The following is a 20055-nucleotide window of genomic DNA, read 5'->3' as shown; positions in this document are numbered from 1 at the left end:
GATGCCACAGATCCCTGGAGCTTTACCCCATTTCAACCGGTTCACCGCAGCCTGTGATTCCACAAATTATGGTGGACCATAGTTGATTAGAGGGTCAACAACAGTTATTGTAACACCACGAACGACCAACTCAACAGCTGGTGGATCAGCCTGGTACAACCGCTCAAAGTAACCAGCCCAGCAGGCCTTCACTTCGGACTCCTCTGTCAAGAGCCCACCACCCTCTGCTCTAAATGCAGTACACCAAGGGATACGGTTTGGATGAACGCAATGCATGAATTCCCATGTAAGCAGGACGAAATCACTTGACCACAGGTGATGCTCTACCCCCCCTCACAGATTCCTCACACATAGGCCTCCTTGTCCATCCTGAGCGCACGAAAAGTTTTACACCTCACCTCCCTGAACAGCTCTGCTCTGCCATTCAGCCTGGCCCTGTGAATCTGGGCAATGGTATCCAGTGTCCCTTGAGAGACAAAATTCTTCTTCACCTTCCGATGAGTTCCAAGACATCGACTGGCAACATCAAGGATTGTGGTCTTGAAGGCACTCCACAACTCTTGATGATCCCGCAAAGCACCCAGGCCCCTCAAATTTCCACTCAGCCTGTTTGGAAACTCCTCAGCTACCCTCTCATTCTTGAGATTGTCAACATTCAGCCGAGGCTAGGATGGCACCATTCTCCTGGATTGAAGCTGCAACGTAAGAGTTGCTACAACAAGCCGGTGGTCAGTATTGAGGAACTAGCACTCCGATAGACCCTGCAGTTCTGGATCATCCTCCAGCGACCATCAACGAGGGCATTGTCAATATCCTTTGCCACACCATCAGCGTTGGAATAGCAAGTCCATTGATGAGCTTGTGGGCGCTGAAGCAATGAACCGGCCACCCTAAGTCCATGACTTCTTGCAAAGCCAAGGAACTTGGTGCTATTCTGGCTCCAGTTCCAGACCCATGGGGACCAACACATGTCTCGCAACCATCTCTATCAGTTCCAGTAGATGCATTGAAATCCCCCAAGACTAGAAGAGTATCTCGCCCAGGAGCACTGATCAACCACAGACTCGAGTGTTGCATAGAATGTGTCCTTCATGGTGAGATCACTCACCTCAATCAGAGCATATACAGAGACCAGGGAAATGACACCCAAGGAGTGACGAATCCTTAGTCTCATAATACGCTCGTTGGCCGGTGTTACGTCAATTATCATTGGGGTTAGCTTATTGGACACAACTTCAGCAACTCCTTGGGAATGGTAACCATCAGAGCGACCAGACCGATAGTCGGTGTAACCACCCGCCATGATCTCGCCACAATCTGGTCTCCGAACCTTTGAGAGTGCTGCAATACGATGTCGAAATGCTTGAGCTCAGATGATAAGAGAGACAGGTAATCATCCTCTCTTAGGGAAAGGACATTCCAGGCACCTATCCGAAGGGACCGTCTCAGGTTAACGTTAACCCAAGGAGACCGCCATCTGGTGGACGTCACCTCAGCACCACCCCGACTCACTCTCCCGCAATCTGACCCGGGAATATTACCCCGTGTTTTTCCCTCCTCTCATCAAAGATTGGGGTTCCCGAAGGCTTTGCCCCAATCCTGTCATCTGGTGAGCTGCCCTGCGAAAGGAAAATGCACAGGAGGTACTCCCACAGAATGGGTTTTCAGATTTTTTTTCATGCTTTTGGAATGTTTTGCGGAATGACGGGTTTTACGGTGGCCGACGTGCAAATCCTGCCACCAACCTCTTAATAAAAAGTAACCCAACTGCAGGAGGATGTCCGCAGACACAGTTGGGCACTCAATATGGATGGCCGTTGGCTTACAAGGAGCTCCTCCAGCCTTTGTTGAGTTTCCTTTGATAAGCTATCTTCAATTCTTCCCTTGCTAAGAAGTTACCTTTAATTTGAGATTCTTGAACAGTTATAGATAATTTTTTTTGATGGGTTCATGTATAGAACATGTGCGATCCTGGAGCACATTTTTTTTTTTACATCATCCTGGTAGTTCACTATGTCCAGAAATATGAGTTCGTTCTATTTTTTTGTAGATTAGGAAAACTATACATTTTTGAAAACTTCAGAGAATAATGAATCAGAAAATGCATGATTCCATTTTCCCAGAAGCCAATATGGCGGCCATCTTGGATTTTTAAAATTGTGACCTTCCAATACTATTTTTTCAATATCTTGACTTCTAGATTACCGAGGATCATGATTCCAGTAGCTTAATCTACATTTTTTGGGGAAAGAAATCCAATGGTGATAATTAGAAGTCAGTACAGATGATCAATGGCACAGGTTTAGGTCACCATCTTGGATTTTTAATGCGCATAACTGAAGTTTTTGCTTATCTCCTTGTCCCGGCTCCTCGGTGACATAATAATCTGATCCAAGTGGGTATCTGAACAACAGTGTGCAGGTACATAATCTAGTGCTGGCATTTGTAGGTTTATCTGTGGTGATTGTAATTGCAGTTATTACATCAGTATCTGCAGGTATTAGAGGAACATCAAAATAATTCAGACGAATCCAGGTATGTTGTTGTTTCTACGTGGCTGGTGTGTATACAGCATGTCCAAGCTAATGCTAGTTAGCACATGCTAGCTGTGTTTCCAGGTGTGTCAACTGCAAATCCCCTCTGACTATTTTTTGTATGTACATTACACCTTACATATTGTATGTGTAGTATTGGGTGTTGTATGTTCGTGGGTGGTGTTTACCTTTCTTTTTTCACCCCTGTATTAGAGCAACATGAGAAGATGTCTCAGCTTCGTCAGCATGGAGCAGAGAGACAGGGTCAGGAAATAATAAACTGGAAGCTGTGCATACTCTGTCAGTCTGATGACCAAAGTAAAGGACATTTGGTGTAACATCCTGGACTAGATTCCAACCAGAAAATACTAGATACAGTAAAGGAGAGAGCCAGCTTGAAAGATGGAAACTATGTTGAAATGCAAAAGTGGCTCACGGACATCAAAAAATAAACCCTATGTGAAGAGCATGCATTTTGGCATCGCAGCTGTTACCTGGTCGCGACTAACAAGGACCACATTCAGCGAGCCCAAGACCACTATGAACATGCATTATCCACTGGGTCATACCCTGCCAAAAGACGTGGACAGAACAGAGGAAGCACTGATATGGATGAACCAAGCCCATCTGGTCAGTCTTCCCCATTCACACGGTCATGTACGGTCCCGCTGGACAAGGACCTGTGTTTCTTCTGTCAAGAAGACACTGATGAACAGTTGTTCAAAGTCTGCACACAAAACGCTGGAGAAACTCTCGAATCAGCTGTAGATAAGTCCCAAAATCCAGCATTCAAAACGAGACTGAACACATGTATCTCACCAACAGATGCCCATGCAGTAGATGTTAGATATCACAAATCTTGTTGGACAAAACATGTATTCCATGCCACGAGAGATCATGGTGACACAAAGAGTTCATCAAAAGTCCATCTGCTACAAAATGCATGTCTGATTGAGCTGATCAACCTTGTTGATGTGCAAACTCAAAACCAAGCCTACCTCTCAATTGATGACATTGAAACCGCATACACGAGAATGCTTGGACCAGACGGTATGGAAACCATTTCCCGGCATTCACCAGATGGTGGCTGAAGGAGAAGATCCTTACTGAACTGCCTAGTGTGAAGTCTGTCCTGCAGACGAACAGAAGAAAGCCAGCCGTCTTGTACTCTTGTACTCAGGCTGATCTGACGGAGTATCTGGCATCAAAGACAGTTGAATACAGCAAAGAATCCCCCAAGCTTGTCATTGCTTCTACTGCAGGACACACCGAGAGCAACAATCAATAATTGGACTTTGAAGGCAACAACCATGAAGAAGCAGACACCTTGTTGATCCACCATGCAGTTCTGGCTTCACGTCGCAACCCATCCGATGCACAGCTCATGTTCTTCTCCCCAGACACAGATGTACTGGTGCTGGTTGTAGAAAATTATGAAATCCTGCTGAAAAATACTTGTGTTTCAATGGCATCTTGGATTTTGGAAGTGAAACCAATATGGAAAGCTCTGGGTGCAGATCGAGCAAAGGCTTTGCCGGCATTTCATGCATTTACAGGAGCAGACAACACTGGGCGATTTTCTAGAATAGGCAAAGCTACCTGGCTGAACATCTACCTAAAAGCAGATGATCATGTTGTCAAGGCTCTGCAAATGCTCTCTCAACCCAGTGAAGTGACAGAGGATCTGCTATCTACTTTGGCTGAGTTTGTATGCACTGTATACTTACCTAAAGGGATCCAAATCGACAACATCCCTGAACTGAGATGGTATCTTTTCTGCAAGCACATGGCAGAAAGTGACAAGCTTCCACCCACACTTGGTGCTCTCAAGCAGCATGTCCTATGAGCCCATATTCAGGCCAGAGTGTGAGGTCAGGCAGATATCGCCCAGCAGGAGTTCCTTGACCCACTACAGAATGGCTACTACAAGGACGAGGATGGCCAGCTGAAACCAATGATGACTGAGTCCCTCCCAGCACCAGAGGCCATTATTGAGATGGTTAGATGTCAATGCAAAGCAGACTGTTCTTCACACAGATGTTCATGCAATTCAGTGGAGCTACCCAGCACAGAGCTATGTCAGTGTAGCACTGACTGCCAGAATGATGAAGACTCTTGGGATATTACATTTGCTGGTGACAGTGATATGATGATAGTGAGGACGATGGAGATGTGTATACAGACATGACAGTTTGCTTGTGTTTTCTTGTGTGTAAACTTTGGGTGTCAAATTCCGAATTTTTTTTTTCTTTTTCTGTTCTTTTCAGCTATGCATATTAAAATGCAAGATAGACACCCATACATGTGTCATTGACATTTGTAATTATCACCATTGGATTCCTTGCCCCCAAAAATGTAGATTTTGCCACTGTAATCTTGTTTCGAGGTCATCTTGGAGGCGAGATATTGAGAAACTCGTGTTTGAGGGTCGCTCGTTTTTAAAATCCAAGATGGCCACCATAATGACATCTGAGAAAATGGAATCAAACATTTTCTGATTTGTTAGGCTATAAGGTTTTCAAAAATATATAGGTTTCATAATCTCCCAAAAATCAGTCAGGTCAGGTTCGATCTGTGACCTGGTACAGGTACCATGTAAACCTGTACTAACCTGTTCCATGGTCGGGTTGTTAGCGACTAAACCGTCTCCCCAACCAGGTTTTCTGGTGAGGAGGGTGTTTGGATATGGACACCCAGCAGGATTAAAAACAAAACCTGTCAAAGGGCGGAGGAGCTCCTTGTGAGCCAACGGCCATCCATATCTAGTGCCCAACTGTGTCTGCGGACGTCCTCCTGCAGTTGGGTTACTTCTTATTAGGAGGTTGGTGGCAGGATTTGCACTCCGGCCACCGTAAAACCCTTCATTCCGCAAAACGCAAAAACGCAAAAAAAATCTGAAAACCCACTCCGTGGGAGTACCTCCTGAGCAGCTTCCCTTCGCAGGGCAGCTCACCGGATGATGGGATTGGGGCAAAGCCTTCGGGACCCCCAATCTTTGATAGGAGGGAAACCACGGGGTAACATCCCTGGGTCAGATTGCGGGAGAGTGTGTCGGAGTGGTGCTGAGGCGTCGTCCACCAGACGGCGGTCTCCTTGGGTTAACCTGAGGCGGTCCCTTCGGGTGGGTGCCTGGAAGGTCCTATCCCTAAGAGAGGATGATCACCTGTCTCTGTTATCATCTGAGCTCAAGCGTTTGGACATCGGGATTGCAGCTCTCTCTGAGGTTCGGAGACCGGATTGCGGCGAGATAATAGTGGGTGGTTACACCTACTATTGGTCTGGTCGCTCTGATGGTTACCATACCCAAGGAGTTGCTCTAGCTGTGTCCAATAAGCTGACCCCAATGATAATGGAGGTAACACCGGTCAACGAGCATATTATGAGATTATGGATTCGTCACTCCTTAGGTGTCATTTCCCTGCTCTCTGTTTATGCTCCGACTGAGGCGAGTGATCTCACCATGAAGGATGCATTCTTCGCCACACTCGAGTCTGTGGTTGATCAGTGCCCCAGACGAGATACACTTCTAGTCTTGGGGGATTTCAATGCATCGACTGGAACTGATAGGGATGGTTATGAGGTGTGTGTTGGTCCCCATGGGTCAGGAACTATGAACCAGAATAGCACTAAGTTCCTTGACTTTGCAAGAAGTCATGGACTTAGGGTGGCTGGTTAATAGTTTCAGCGCCCACAAGCTCATCGCTGGACTTGGTATTCCAATGCTGGTGGTGTGGCAAAGGAGATTGACCATGTCCTCATTGACGGCCGTTGGAGGATGATCCAGAACTGTAGGGTCTAGCGGAGTGCTCAGTTCCTCAATACTGACCACAGGCTTGTTGTTGCAACTCTAAAGCTGCACCTTAAATCCTGGAGAATGGTACCATCCCAGCCTAGGCTGGATGTTGGCAAGCTCAGGGATGAGAGAGTAGCTGAGGAGTTTGCGAACAGGCTGAGTGGACACTTGGGGGGTCTGCGTGCTTTGGGGGGTCCTGAAGAGTTGTGGAGCGCCTTCAAGACCACCGTCCTTGATGTTGCCGGTGGATGTCTTGGAGCTCACCGCAGGGCAAAGAAGAATTTTGTCTCTCAAAGGACACTGGATACTATTGATGAGAGTTGAAGTGCCAGGCTGAATGGCAGAGCTGAGCTGTTCAGGGAGCTGAGGCGTAAAACTGTACGTGCACTGAGGGTGGACAAGGAGGCCTCTGTGCGAGGAATCTGTGAGGGGGTAGAGCATCACCTGTGGACAGGTGATTCTCGTCCCGCCTACAGGGGAATTCGCGCATTACGTTCATCCAAGCCCATCCCTCGGAGCACTGCAGTTCGAGCAGAGAGTGGTAGGCTCTTGACAGAGGAGTCTGAAGTGAAGGCCCGCTGGGCCGGTTACTTTGAGCGGTTGTACCAGGCTGATCCCCCAGCTGTCGAGTTGGACGTCAAGGGTGTAACAATCCCTGTTGCTGACCCTCGAATCAACTGTGATCCACCTTCACTTGTGGAAACACGGGCTGCGGTGAACCAGTTGAAACGGGGCAAAGCTCCAGGGATCTGTGGCATCCATGCCGAACTTCTCAAGGCTGGTGAAAATGCTGCACTCGTGTCGTTGCATGCAGGTTTGTACTCTGCCTGGAACACAGGCATCATCCCACCTGACTGGAAGAGGGGCCTTGTTGTCCTTCTCTGGAAAGGGAAGGGTGATCGCCAAGACTGCAACAACTACCGAGGAGTGACGCTGCTCTCAGTGCCGGGCAAGGTCTTTGCTCGGACAATTCTTGATAGAGTTCGCCACCATCTGCTTGAGCACCAACGTCCAGAGCAGTCAGGCTTTACACCAAAGAGGTCAACGATTGACCGTATCCTTGCCCTTCGTGTCCTCACCGAACGCAGTCGAGAGTTTCGGCAGGGGCTGCTTGCAGCCTATGTTGATCTCTCTAAAGCGTTCGATTCAGTGAATCGGGATGTCCTCTGGAGGATTCTTGGTCTTCGTGGGGTGCCACCAAAACTGATCGATCTGATGTCTGAACTCTACTTTGGTACTGAGAGTGCTGTGAGTTGTGGTGGTACCATCTCTGACTTATTTCCAGTTGTTACTGGAGTTCGTCAGGGATGTGTACTGGCCCCCACACTTTTCAGCACTTGTATGGACTGGATTTTAGGGAGGATGTCTGAGAGATCAAGTTGCGGTGCATCGTTTGGGAATGTCACGATCTCGGACCTTGATTTTGCAGATGATGCAGTCATCTTTGCGGAGACTTTAGACATCCTTTTGGCGGCCCTCGAGGTGCTGAATGAGGAGTCGGAGCCGCTGGGATTACGGGTTTCTTGGGTCAAAACTAAGATCCAGGCTTTCGGTGACATCTTGGATGCTGCTGTCCTGTCTGCGTCTGTTTGTGGTGAGGATGTTGAGGTCGTGGAGAGATTCACTTACCTTGGCAGTGATATTCATGTCTCTGCTGGCTGCGAGTCAGAGGTCAATCGACATCTGGGTCGGGCCTGGGGAGTCATGGATTCACTGGATCATGGGGTGTGGTGCTGCCGGTACCTGTGCGGGAGGACGAAAGTCTGAGTCTTCAGGTCCTTGGTACTTCCAGTCTTGCTCTATGGATGCGAGACTTGGACTCTGACCAAGGATCTGAGACGGAGACTTAATTTCTTTGGTACCAGGTCTCTTCGGAGAATCCTTGGCTATCGCTGGTCGGATTTTGTGTCCAACGAGCGGTTGCTGAGAGAGACTCGGATGAGATTTGTTACCTGCATAGTCCGTGAGCGTCAGTTGCGGCTGTATGGACATGTGGCTCGTTTTCCTGATGCTGATCCTGCTCACCAGATTCTCTCAGCGCGGGAGTCTCATGAGTGGAGGAGGCCAGTGGGCCGATCACGTGCCTCGTGGTTGCAGCAGGTTGACCATCATCTCAAGGAGATGGGGATGGGCCTGGCATCTGCCTGGGGGATGGCCAGACGGAGGCCCCTGGAGTACCGGCGGAAAGTGGACGCAGCGACGCGCTGTTCTGGCAATGCTCCCATACCTGACCTGACCCAAAAATCATAACGAAATTACATTAGGAACCTGACGATGGTATTCCTTCTTGCCAATATCTTCTATATTGTGTAGTGAATCAATGACTGATCCGTGCATTCAGTTTTGACTGTCGAGAGTTACTAGCTCCGGGAAGTTATTCAAGAAGTGGTTTCCCATTCTTCTAAACATGTTGAAAAGGTTGTCAACCTGCATCTGAAGCGTTTTCCGTGTTAATAGACCCTCTTCATGATGTTTGAAGTTGGGGTTCTCAGGATGATAATCAGGAAGATATTCGCCCTCAAATTGTTTGAGAAGTCGCCTGACAGCTCCGTCCCTGAGAACATCCAATATCTAAAAGCAGAATGATTATCTGTCAATCCAATGCAACCACCTGAACCTTTTATGACGTTGTTCTGCTCATGAGCTTGGTCGATTGGGATATTGTTGCAGGTCTTATGTATTTTTAGATTTTGCTGAACCATCATAAGCTCTCCCCCTTCTCCCCCAAATGTGGGTACAGACCAAAAACTAAGTCCATTATGACATGCAGCTTCAAAATTATCGTCAAACTATCCAAAATTGATGGCTATCTTGGATTTTACTGTGCTACCAGAATTTTGGGAAAAATAGAAGAGGGTGTTCAGACTAACATTAATCGGTCGGACCCAAGAAAACTTCATGGCAAATTTGGTGCGTTTATTTGCCAGGTAATGATAATTTTGTTGAGCCCCTTGACTACAGTTGGAGTTCCTGTCTTGCAAACTGCAGATTAATCTGGAAGTACCTTCTTAACTTTAAAATCTTATTTCCCAGCTTCAGAAATCCTCAAAAACAGTGTAATGGATGCATGGCAGGCACCCCTTATTGGTCAGAACCCTTGCAGCAAATGCTGGTGTGAGACGAGGGTTCACGGTCACCATTCCAATGGGGAAGTGCTATTTGACCGTTATGTCATACTAGTTGAAGTACCCAGTAATAACCGGGAAATTTGCCCTATTTTCCTCACGCTAGTTAGACTGAGGCATTAGTTGTATGGAGAAAATTAGGAAGGCTTCTTTTATTCCTCAGATTTATGGAAGGAAGGCTTTATGCTGCCATAATCCTCAGAGAGGTCATCGTTGAAGGCGGTCTTGAGCCACAAAATGTTTCTAGCAGCAGTGGCAACTGTCCTTGATGTCCTGCCAAAACCCGGACCGAGAAAGCTGGAACGTTAGTTTTGTGCTTATCTCGCCCGTCGGTGTGACGCGCTATTTGCAGTTCGGCGACGCTCTCTCTCTCTCTGCAGCCGACTCTGCTTGCCTGGCTCGTTCATGAGCAGATATATCAGCAGTAAGACGACTCTCTCTCTCTCTCTCTCTCTCTCTCTCTCTCTCTCTCTCTCTCTCTCTCTCTCTCTCTCTCTCTCTCTCTCTCTCTCTCTCTCTCTCTCTCTCTCTGCAGCTGACTCCGCTTGCCTGGCTCTTTCATGAGCAGATCTATCAGCAGTTAACTGTTGCCGTGCGCGTGCAGTTCGAGAATTCAAATAACAGGAGGAGAATGTGTATGTTTAAAAAGTCAACGAATACGAACATTTTGTATTTCAAAAAACCCCAGCGTTTTTAACCATGAAGCCTTTTGTTATGATTAATACGCTGGCGCACTATTCGAAAGCCTTTTTTTTCTAATGGAAATTTTATTTATTTTATTTATATATATATATATATTTTTTAATAGATATTTTTTTCATTTTTATGGAGAGCCACTTAGCACATCCTGGAGCTGAATGTTAGTTCTATATATGTGTAAAGTTTCATCAAGATCGGTTCACTGGTCTAGGAGCTTATTCGTTACAAAAAACAGACGGACAGACAGAAGGACTGCCATTTATATAGTAGATGGTACAGCTTGGTAGCTCAACTAATGAGAGGAATACACTAGATGCTGACAAAGGTCAGTGAGCTCAAAGCGGGTCCAAAGATCGATTCTCAATTGGTGGACTGGCATTGCTAAAAAAAAACCCCAAAAAATTAAGCTGACCTGCAGACCACAGTGATGCAGCTCACACACTACTTGTTTGCAGTTCTTTCATATGCTGACTGTGGCTGCTTGACTGCATAATTTTCTGGAGGCATGGCTGTGCCACTGATAATACCAGTAAGCTGGAACTCATTTTGCCAGCCTCAGAGGGATGACAGGCTGAGTCAACCCACCTGGTGTTGTTTCAACGGTTGGACAGGGGCTCGAACTCAAGACCCCAAGATCTTAATAACTTTTTTTTTTTGCTTTTTTTTTTTGCAGTAGTTAGTTTTGTGTATTGCAGACTGTGGCTTAAGCCACACGGTTCTATGCTGGTTTTAATGATCTATTAATTATGCATTCATATTTCAAAGAAAAGTGCACTGGGCATGTGGTAAGGGAAGAGTATTGATTATGGGGGGTTTTAATTTGCCAGGGATAGCTTGGGTCCAGGAACAGGGAAAGGGCAGAACAGATTAGGATTTCCTAGTTTTAGTCCAGGATTGCCTTTTTAACCCAGTTTGTAGATAAGCCTGCAAGGGGGAGTGCAGTGTTAGACCTCCTTTTAAGTAACGATCCCAATATTGTGGAGGAGGTGGAGGTTGGGGAGCATTTATGAGCAAGTGACCATAACATTGTGTGTGCAAAGATTCTGTTGAGGGTTAGAGTTCAGGATAGTAGGGGAAGGCTATTAGATTTCAGGAAGGCAAACTTTGAGGGTATGAGGAGAGAGTTGGGTGATGTAGATTGTGAGACTCTCACAACAGGACAATCAGCATCAGAAAAATTGGAAACCTTCAAGGACCAAATGTGTGGAGTGCAGAGTAAGTACATTCCAATGAGGTGTAAAACTAGATGTAGAAGTGTAAAAGGTGTCAAACTAGAAGCAGAAAGAGACCAGGGTGGCTGAGCAGTGAGATAAGGAAGGCTATGAAGGAGAAGCAGAAGGCATTTATTAGGTTTAAAACAAGAGGACTGTAGTTAGATTTATATCACTATCGGAGTAAACAGAGGCAAGTTAAGAAAATAACTCTGCAAGCCAAAAGAGAGTATGAGAAGGACATGGCTCAGAATATTAAACATAACAGCAAGGCTTTCTTAAAGTATATCAGGGGAAAAGAACAGGCGAGGACCATTGTGGGCCCATTGAGGAATAGCACCGGGAGAGTGGTTTGTGATGAAAGTGAGATGGCAGGCTTATTAAACAGGTATTTTTCATCAACTTTTACACAAGAACAGTCAGGCGAATTGCCAATAGCTGAGAGTATCTATCGATGAGGTGAGGAAGGGCTTTTACAGAATATCCAGGTTGGAGTGGAGGAAGTAAAGGAACAGCTAGGTAATCTAAGAGTAGATAAGGCTCCGGGTCCAGATGATATGCACCCGAGATTATTGAGAGAGGTAGCTGAGCAGGTAAGCGAGATGTTAACGGATATTTTCAATAGTTCACTGGAGTCAGGACAGGTACTGGAGGATTGGAGAGTAGCAATTGTAACACCATTATTTAAAAAAGGATCCAGAGAATAATTGGGAAACCATAGACCTGTTAGTTTGACTTCAGTTGTGGGGAAGGTGTTGGATACATTAATTAAGGACCAGATAAGGAACCTTTAAGCAAATACAAACTAAGTAAAGGTAGTCAGCATGGGTTTACCAAAGATAGTTCCTGTTTTACAAATCTTTTAGAGTTCTATGAAGCAGTGTTTGATTGGATGGATGAGGGAAAGGTAGTGGACATAGTATTCCTCAACTTTAAGAAGGCATTTGATAAGGTACCACATCGGAGGTTGTTAGCCAAAGTGAGGACTTGTGGAGTGGCTGGTCAGGTAGGTAATTGGATTGCAAACTGGCTCAGTGATAGGAAGCAAAGAATGGCTGTGAGTGGGAGGATGTCTTGCTGGGAATATGTGAATAGTGGGGTACCTCAGGGAACAGTACTCGGACCATTATTATTCATTATTTACATCAACGATTTGGATAATGGGGTAAAGAGTAAGCTTTCTAAATTTGCGGATGACACCAAGCTTGGAGGTCAAGTGGATAGCAGAGGGGGTGTTGATCAGATACAGGAAAGTATTGATACTTGTATAGATTGGGCAAAAGACTGGCAAATGGAATTTAACCTGATCAAGTGTAAGGTGTTGGGGATGGGAAAGAACAATGAAAATAGGGATTACAGGATGCAAGGGGTAATTTTGGAGTGTCTCACACAGTAGAAGGATCTGGGGGTGGTAATAGATACGGGAGGTAAGCAAGCAGCACAGTGCCAGGCAGCTGTAGGTAAAGCAAAAAGGGTTTAAGGTTGTATTCAGAGGGGGATCAATTATAAATCAAAAGAGGTGGTGTTAACATTGTACAGGAATTTTACTCAGAGAGTATTTAATGCATGGAATGGTCTCCCAAGAAAGGTCGTGGCAGCAGAAAAAGTAGATAAGTTTAATTAGAATTAGATAGGTGCCTGGAAGTTATGGAGATAGAGGGATATGGGAATGTTGATAAAACTTTTCGGTGGTTTGAGTATTGATGAGTGATTGTATACAGAGTGCTGTTGGTAGGGGTCTTGTCAAAGGGGAGTTGTGTGGTTGATGTTGTGTGTTTTAACCAAGCCCATGCCCCCCCCCCCCCTTGAGGGGAAGAAAAAAAAACACAAAAACTACAAAACAAAAAACAACAAAACACAAAAACAAAGACAATTATGAATTAAAAACATTTTTTTGCATTTTCTTCCTTGGATCTTGTGTTTATCAATTAGCATGGTGTTCACGCAGGCATGATGGGCGGAATGGCCTCCACCTGTGCTACATTTCCTTGTATTTCCTTGTATTTATGAATAACTTTTGGAAATCATTGCAACCACTGTCCTGCTGTCTTTTTGGAGGGCAGTGGTCAACTTTTGAACTGCCCTTTGGAGATTTCTTCCTTTACGTTTTTTGCATTAATTTTTTATTTAATTTATTTTTTCTCTCAATCAATTCGCTATTCTCCCTACCGTTATTTTTTCTCCTTTGCTTATGTAGCAAAGGAAAGAATGGTGTAATGAGGTACATTATATCGGACTCATTGGTGTAATGGTTTGAGCGTCTGTCTGCTCTGAGTCTGGGAGGTCGGTGGTCGAACCACGACCGAATCGTACCAAAGACTTAAAATATGGCAGGTGTCGCTTCGTCGCTTTACTCTCCGCATTTAAAAAGATAGAGCACGGACAAACAACCATCGGTTGGCAGTGATAGTCCAGACTTTGATGGGCCCGATGCCCTCCTATTACGTTGAGGTTCCTTGGAAGGAACTCGTATTATTATTTTATCATGTCGGAAAGGTTTGTAAGAAAAGAAGATTGCTGATAATGGGAGTTTGTTGAACAGCAAACCGATTCAAGAGTGTATGTCGGTTTAGCTGATTTTAAAGTAGATTTTATAAAGTGTGCACAGGGCTGTCAGATGGGATAGCCTGGCAAACGTCCACAACAAAGGTCTGGGCACTTGATGATGCATCACTATTTCTGGTAGAACCGGGATGATTGGTTGTAATTAGGCCTTGTCCCGTCAGGCATTGAGCCCACACAAGATAGATCAACGCCGCCTCTGATCTATTTCTTCAATCCTTAGATAATGGGTGTACATAAAAAACATACATCAAAGCAATATCTGAGTGGTAAAAAGGAGCTATGTGGCCGCAGTAAAACAGTGCTAGTTGGAATCATAGTTTAGAGGCAGGTCATTGTGTTTGAGTGTGGCCTGTTAGCTATATACATAGTAACTATGTACATGGAGGTACAATGTGGGTAGGAGTAAATGGGGGATGGGGTAATAGCAACATTATCCTGTAATTAAAGGATGGGGGTTGTGGAGGTGGTATATTCCAACATCATTGCCTACTTGCTGTGTTTTGGCACTATACTTTAAGGAATGTTTTTTGAAGGGGCAGTTGGTGCAGAAGAGGGAATAATAAGGCAGTGAGTCATTTGGAATGAGGAAATGATTTAGATTGTATGCTATAAAATATATTTTTCAGTGTCTGGACAGAGTGCAATAGGGGAATGACTAAAATTTTAATAACACATGAATAGGATGTGGAGCAAAGCCAAGAGATGTAAGGGACTGGAATGAGGAATTTTTTTTAGTAATTACATGGAACTTGCAGAGGATATTGAAAGGGTTCACGAAGTCTTGATTGAGGAATATGGGAAGAATGGGAGTGAGGGGTCGGGGGGGGGGGGGTCAGGTCAGGTAAGGTATGGGAGCATGGGCGAGAGCAGCACGTCGCTGCATCCACTTTCTGCCAGTACTCCAGGGGCCTCCATCTGGCTATCCCGCAGGCAGATGCCTGGCCCATCCCCATCTCCTTGAGATGCCGATCAACCTGCTGCAACCATGAGGCACGTGGTCGGCCCATTGGCCTCCTCCACTCACAAAACTCCCTCGCTGAGAGAATCTGTTGACCAGGATCAGTGTCAGGAAAACGAGCCACATGTCCATACAGCCGCAGCTGATGCTCACGGACCATGCAGGTAACAAATCTCATTTGAGTCTCTCTCAGCAACCGCTCGTTGGACAAAAAGTCAGACCAGCAATAGCCAAGGATTCTCAGAAGAGACCTGATACCAAAGGAATTAAGTCACCGTCTCAGATCTTTGGTCAGAGTCCAAGTCTCACATCCATAGAGCAAGACTGGAAGCACCAAGGACCTGAAGACTCGGACTTTCATCCTCCCGCACAGGTACCGGCAGCGCCACACCCCATGATCCAGTGAATCCATGACTAACAGGCCTGACCCAGATATCTATTGACCTCTGACTCACAGCCAACAGAGACATGAATATCACTGCCAAGGTAAGTGAATCTCTCCACGACCTCAACAACCTCACCACAAACAAGCACAGACAGGACAGCAGCATCCAAGATGTCATTGAAAGCCTGGATCTTAGTTTTGACCCAGAAACCCATAATCCCATTGACTCTGACTCCTCATTCAGCACCTTGAGGGCCCCCAAAAGGATGTCTAAAGTCTCCACAAAGATGACTGCATCATCTGCGAAATCAAGGTCAGAGATCTTGACATTCCCAAATGATGCACCACAGCTTGATCTCTCTGACGTCCTCCCAGAATCCAGTCCATACCAGTGTTGAAAAGTGTGGAGGCCAGTACACACCCCTGATGAACTCCAGTAACAACTGGAAATGAGTCAGAGATAGTACCACCACATCTCACAGCACTCTCAGTACCAGAGTAGAGTTCAGACATCAGATCGATCAGTTTTGGTGGCACCCCACGAAGACCAAGAATCCTCCAGAGGGCATCCCGATTCACTGAATCAAACGTGTTACAGAGATCAACATCAGCTGCAAGCAGCCCCTGCCGAAACTCTCCTCTGCATTCGGTGAGGACCCGAAGAGCAAGGATACAGTCAATCGTTGACCTCTTTGGTGTAAAGCCTGACTGCTCTGGATGCTGGTGTTCAAGCAGATGGTGGTGAACCCTATCAATAATTATCCGAGCAAAGACCTTGCCCGGCACTGAGAGCAGCGTCACCCCTCGGTCGTTGTTGCAGTCTTGGCGATCACCCTTCCCTTTCCAGAGAGGGACAACAAGGCCCATCTTCCAGTCAGTTAGGATGATGCCTGTGTTCCAGGTAGAGCACAAAACTGCATGCAACGACACGAGTGCAGCATTTCCACCAGCCTTGAGAAGTTCGGCATGGATGCCACAGATCCCTGGAGCTTTGCCCCATTTCAACCGGTTCACTGCAGCCTGTGTTTCCACAAGGGACGGTGGACCACAATTGATTGGAGGATCAGCAACAGGGATTGTAACATGCCTGACATCCAACTCGACAGCTGGTGGATCACCCTCATACAACCGCTCAAAGTAACCGGCCCAGCGGGCCTTCACGTTAGACTCCTCTGTCAAGAGCCTATCACTCTCTGCTCTAACTGCAGTGCTCCGAGGGATGGGCTTGGATGAACGCAATGCGTGAATTCCCCTGTAAGCAGGATGAGAATCCCTTGACCACAGGTGATGCTCTACCCCCCTCACAGATTCCTCGCACATAGGCCTCCTTGTCCACCCTTAGTGCACGTACAGTTTTACGCCTCAGCTCCCTGAACAGCTCAGCTCTGTCATTAAGCCTGGCCCTGCAACTCTGGTCAATGGTATTCAGTGTCCCTTGAGAAACAAAATTCTTCTTTGCCCTATGGTGAGTTCCAAGACATCCACCGGTAACTTCAAGGACAGTGGTTTTGAAGGCACTCCCCAACTTTTCAGGACCTCAAGGCACATAGACCTCCCAAATCTCCACTCAGCTTGTTCGCAAACTCCTCAGCTACCCTCTCATCCTTGAGCTTGCCAACATCCAGCCTAGGCCTGGATGGTACCAATCTCCTGGATTTCAGGTGCAACTTCAGAGTTGCTACAACAAGCCGGTGGTCAGTATTGAGGAAATGAGCACTCTGGTCGACCCTGCAGTTCTGGATCATCTTCCAGCGACCATCACCGAGCACTTGGTCAATCTCCTTTGTCACACCACCAGCGTTGGAATACCAAGTCCAGCGATGAGCTTGTGGGCACGGAATCCATGAACCGGCCACCCTAAGTCCATGACTTCTTGCAAAGTCAAAGAACTTAGTGCTATTCTGGTTCATAGTTCCTGACCCATGGGGACCAACACACATCTCATAACCATCCCTATCAGTTCCAGTCGATGCATTGAAATCCCACAAGATGAGAAGTGTATCTCGGCTGGGGCACTGATCAACCACAGACTCGAGTGTGGCGTAGAATGCATCCTTCACGGTGAGATCGCTCGCCTCAGTCAGAGCATAAACAGAGACCAGGGAAATGACACCTAAGGAGTGACGAATCCTTAGTCTCATAATACGCTTGTTAACCAGTGTTACCTCAATTATCATTGGAGTCAGCTTATTGGACACAGCTACAGCAACTCCTTGGGCATGGTAACCATCAGAGTGACCAGACCAATAGTAGGTGTAACCACCCATCATGATCTCGTCGCAATCCGGTCTCCAAACCTCAGAGAGAGCTGCAATCCCGATGTCCAAATGCTTGAGCTCAGATGATAACAGAGACAGGTGATTATCCTCTGTTAGGGATAGGACATTCTAGGCATCCACCCGAAGGGACCGCCTCAGGTTAACCCAAGGAGACCTCCGACGTGGGGGGGGGGGGATAAAAAGTAAAGTAAAGCAAAGAAAAATAAATAAAAGGAATATTTTGCTCGTTGAAAAATAAAATCATGCATTTATAGGACATGTGGATTGGGGATCTTTCTGAGGGAAAGCAAGAGGAATGGGCTTGTCAGCGGGTGGGCGTGAGTCAGGGACGTTAGTCAAAAGGCACCTGATGTGGTTAGGCAGATCTCTAATATGGAGTCAGTTGGCAGGAGGAGAATGGGACAACCAATATTGAGGTGAAAGGAAGTGGTGGTGAGGGACAGGAGAGAGGTAGGGGTGCAGAAAAAGGATGCTCAGGATAAAGGGGTGTAGAGAGGAAAAATGTGTGCAGCTGACCCACAAGAAGATGGAATTAATGTGGGCCGGTACTACTAGTAGTAGTAGTAGTAGTAGTAGTAGTAGTAGTAGTAGTAGTAGTAGTAGTAGTAGTTTCTGTTGTGGTAGTTATAGTAGATCTACAGGATACGTGTGGAGAAAACATTGTGCTTTGCAGAAACCCATAAAGAATACTGTTGGACCCCGCTATTCACGGATTTGCTATTCACGGACCCCACACATTCGCTGTTTATAAAATGCGACCTGTTTTGACATTCGCAGCCCTGAGCTTCACGTATTCGCATGGGGGGAGGGGGGGAGGTTTGTTGGTGTATTCACGTTGTTTCGTGTTTTGGCGGGGTTTTTTTCTGTATGTGTTTTCGCTGGCATATTCGTGGCTTTTCACGGGATTTTTGATTTTTTCCTTATGAATAACGAACCGTCGGGAACCTATCCCCCCTTTTTCCATTGAAACAATGCCCCAACATTTGCGGATTTCAACATTCGTGGAATTTTTCAGGAACGTATCCCCTGAAAATAATGGGGTCCAACAGTATCGTAGAAAAGGTCATGAGCAATGAACGAAATGTACAGTATTGGAATGATTTATCGCTTATGGTCCAAAAGGCAAAACCGAATCCATAAAAGCAAGTATGAATGGAAGAAAGCTATAATTTTAAAGCTCTGTGAATGATATTAAAGCGGAAACCATGGATATGGGAAAGGAAATGCAACGAGGCATTTTAACAACTCTCGAGGGTCAAGACAAATAGCAGAGCATTAAAGAGTAAGCCCATTTCAAGATCAAATGTTCGAGTAAGGTTTGGGGTAATAGCTTGGAATTGTACGGCGGTCATAACAACGGTTTCTGTCATAAAGACGAAGAATTAACAATCAGTGGGAATTTCACAAGAGGTCATTGAAGTTCATTGAATACACTGGCCCATATGTTTTGTCTCCCCTGTTTGCAAGTAACACCCGAAGGTTGTGGTTCAAATCCAGTTGATAGTGTTAAGGATTTAAATTCTCAGATCCTGCAAACTGAGTCGGTTTCAAAATAATTACGATGCCATTATCATTATATTAAAGCCGAGCTGGGTCACTCATGACCTTCAAAGTACTGTTTAATTTGCTGCTTCTCCCTGGTCGGGTATAGAGTACGTGCGGTTGGCGTGTCCACTTTTTATGGTTGAGATATCAATGCCCTCATGGAAAGTTGAGATGAGCACAAAGTTTTCCAAAGAAATAAAGGCAGTCATGCACATATCTCAATTAACAGAAAAGACACAAATCTTGTTTCATGTTTGTTGTAATCACATGACATTAATTACGCTTCACACTTGCTCACTGCTGGCACCATCAATTTTTCCCACCATTAAGTCACGTTCTTATAACCTCGTCTCCTAAACCCCGATCCGCCTCGGGTTTCTTTGTCTATAATTTACATCCCCAAACTTTGTACCTATCATTTTCTTGTCTCACCACTCACAAAAAATATACGTTTAATTCGTTTTGCTGAAAGTCTGCTATCAGCCCCTACATCACACGACACGAGGCAGTTCTCGGCGCTTGTGAGATAGAAAGTGAAGAGGGATGGAAATCGATTTCGTGAAACTTCCTGCTGAATTGCATCACCACAGCTTGCAAAGCGTGCGAGTTACAGATGGACACATGACTGACGGGCATTGGAATTCCTCTCTACGTGCTGCAATTCTTTTCCCTTCCATCTCAAGATCCCGTCTCTCCCTCACCCTCACCCCCAAACTCTCTACATGTGTGCAGGTCCTGTGATAAAGGCCGCAGTTCTAGGTCAGCCTGCTCCGGAAGAGTCGCCATATCTGGTAATTCTGGTTTTTTACTTGTGGGTCTCGAGAAGGAAGAGGAGAGGGCGGTGGATTTGGTTTAAGATGCTGGGGGAGAGTGCAAGGAAGTGCACTGTAGCTTTTGTTTTTAATGGCTTTGGCTCTCTTTGTGGTGGTTCTAAAAAGTACCTTTAACAACATGGTCTTTG

At 46.0% G+C, this 20055-nt stretch overlaps 1 protein-coding gene across 14 annotated transcripts in view; it reads left to right on the top strand.

The window, feature by feature from the left end:
- The window catches only part of LOC147015894 (rhotekin-like), a 195535-nt gene that overhangs the window by 73867 nt on the left and 101613 nt on the right, over positions 1-20055 (top strand). For 10 of the 14 annotated variants that reach the window (XM_085848460.1, XM_085848459.1, XM_085848472.1 and 7 more), the window contains one exon: positions 19827-19885. The exons of the other annotated variants lie outside the window; for them this stretch is intronic. In XM_085848460.1, coding sequence (XP_085704586.1) covers positions 19827-19885 — 59 coding nt within the window. The remainder of the gene's footprint in view (positions 1-19826; positions 19886-20055) is intronic. 14 annotated transcript variants of the gene reach the window in all.

Source organism: Eptatretus burgeri, chromosome 12, assembly GCF_056783735.1.
Source record: "Eptatretus burgeri isolate ZD-2024b chromosome 12, Ebu_testis_v1, whole genome shotgun sequence".
Lineage (NCBI taxonomy): Eukaryota > Metazoa > Chordata > Myxini > Myxiniformes > Myxinidae > Eptatretus > Eptatretus burgeri.
This window is presented reverse-complemented; position numbering and strand designations above follow the sequence as displayed.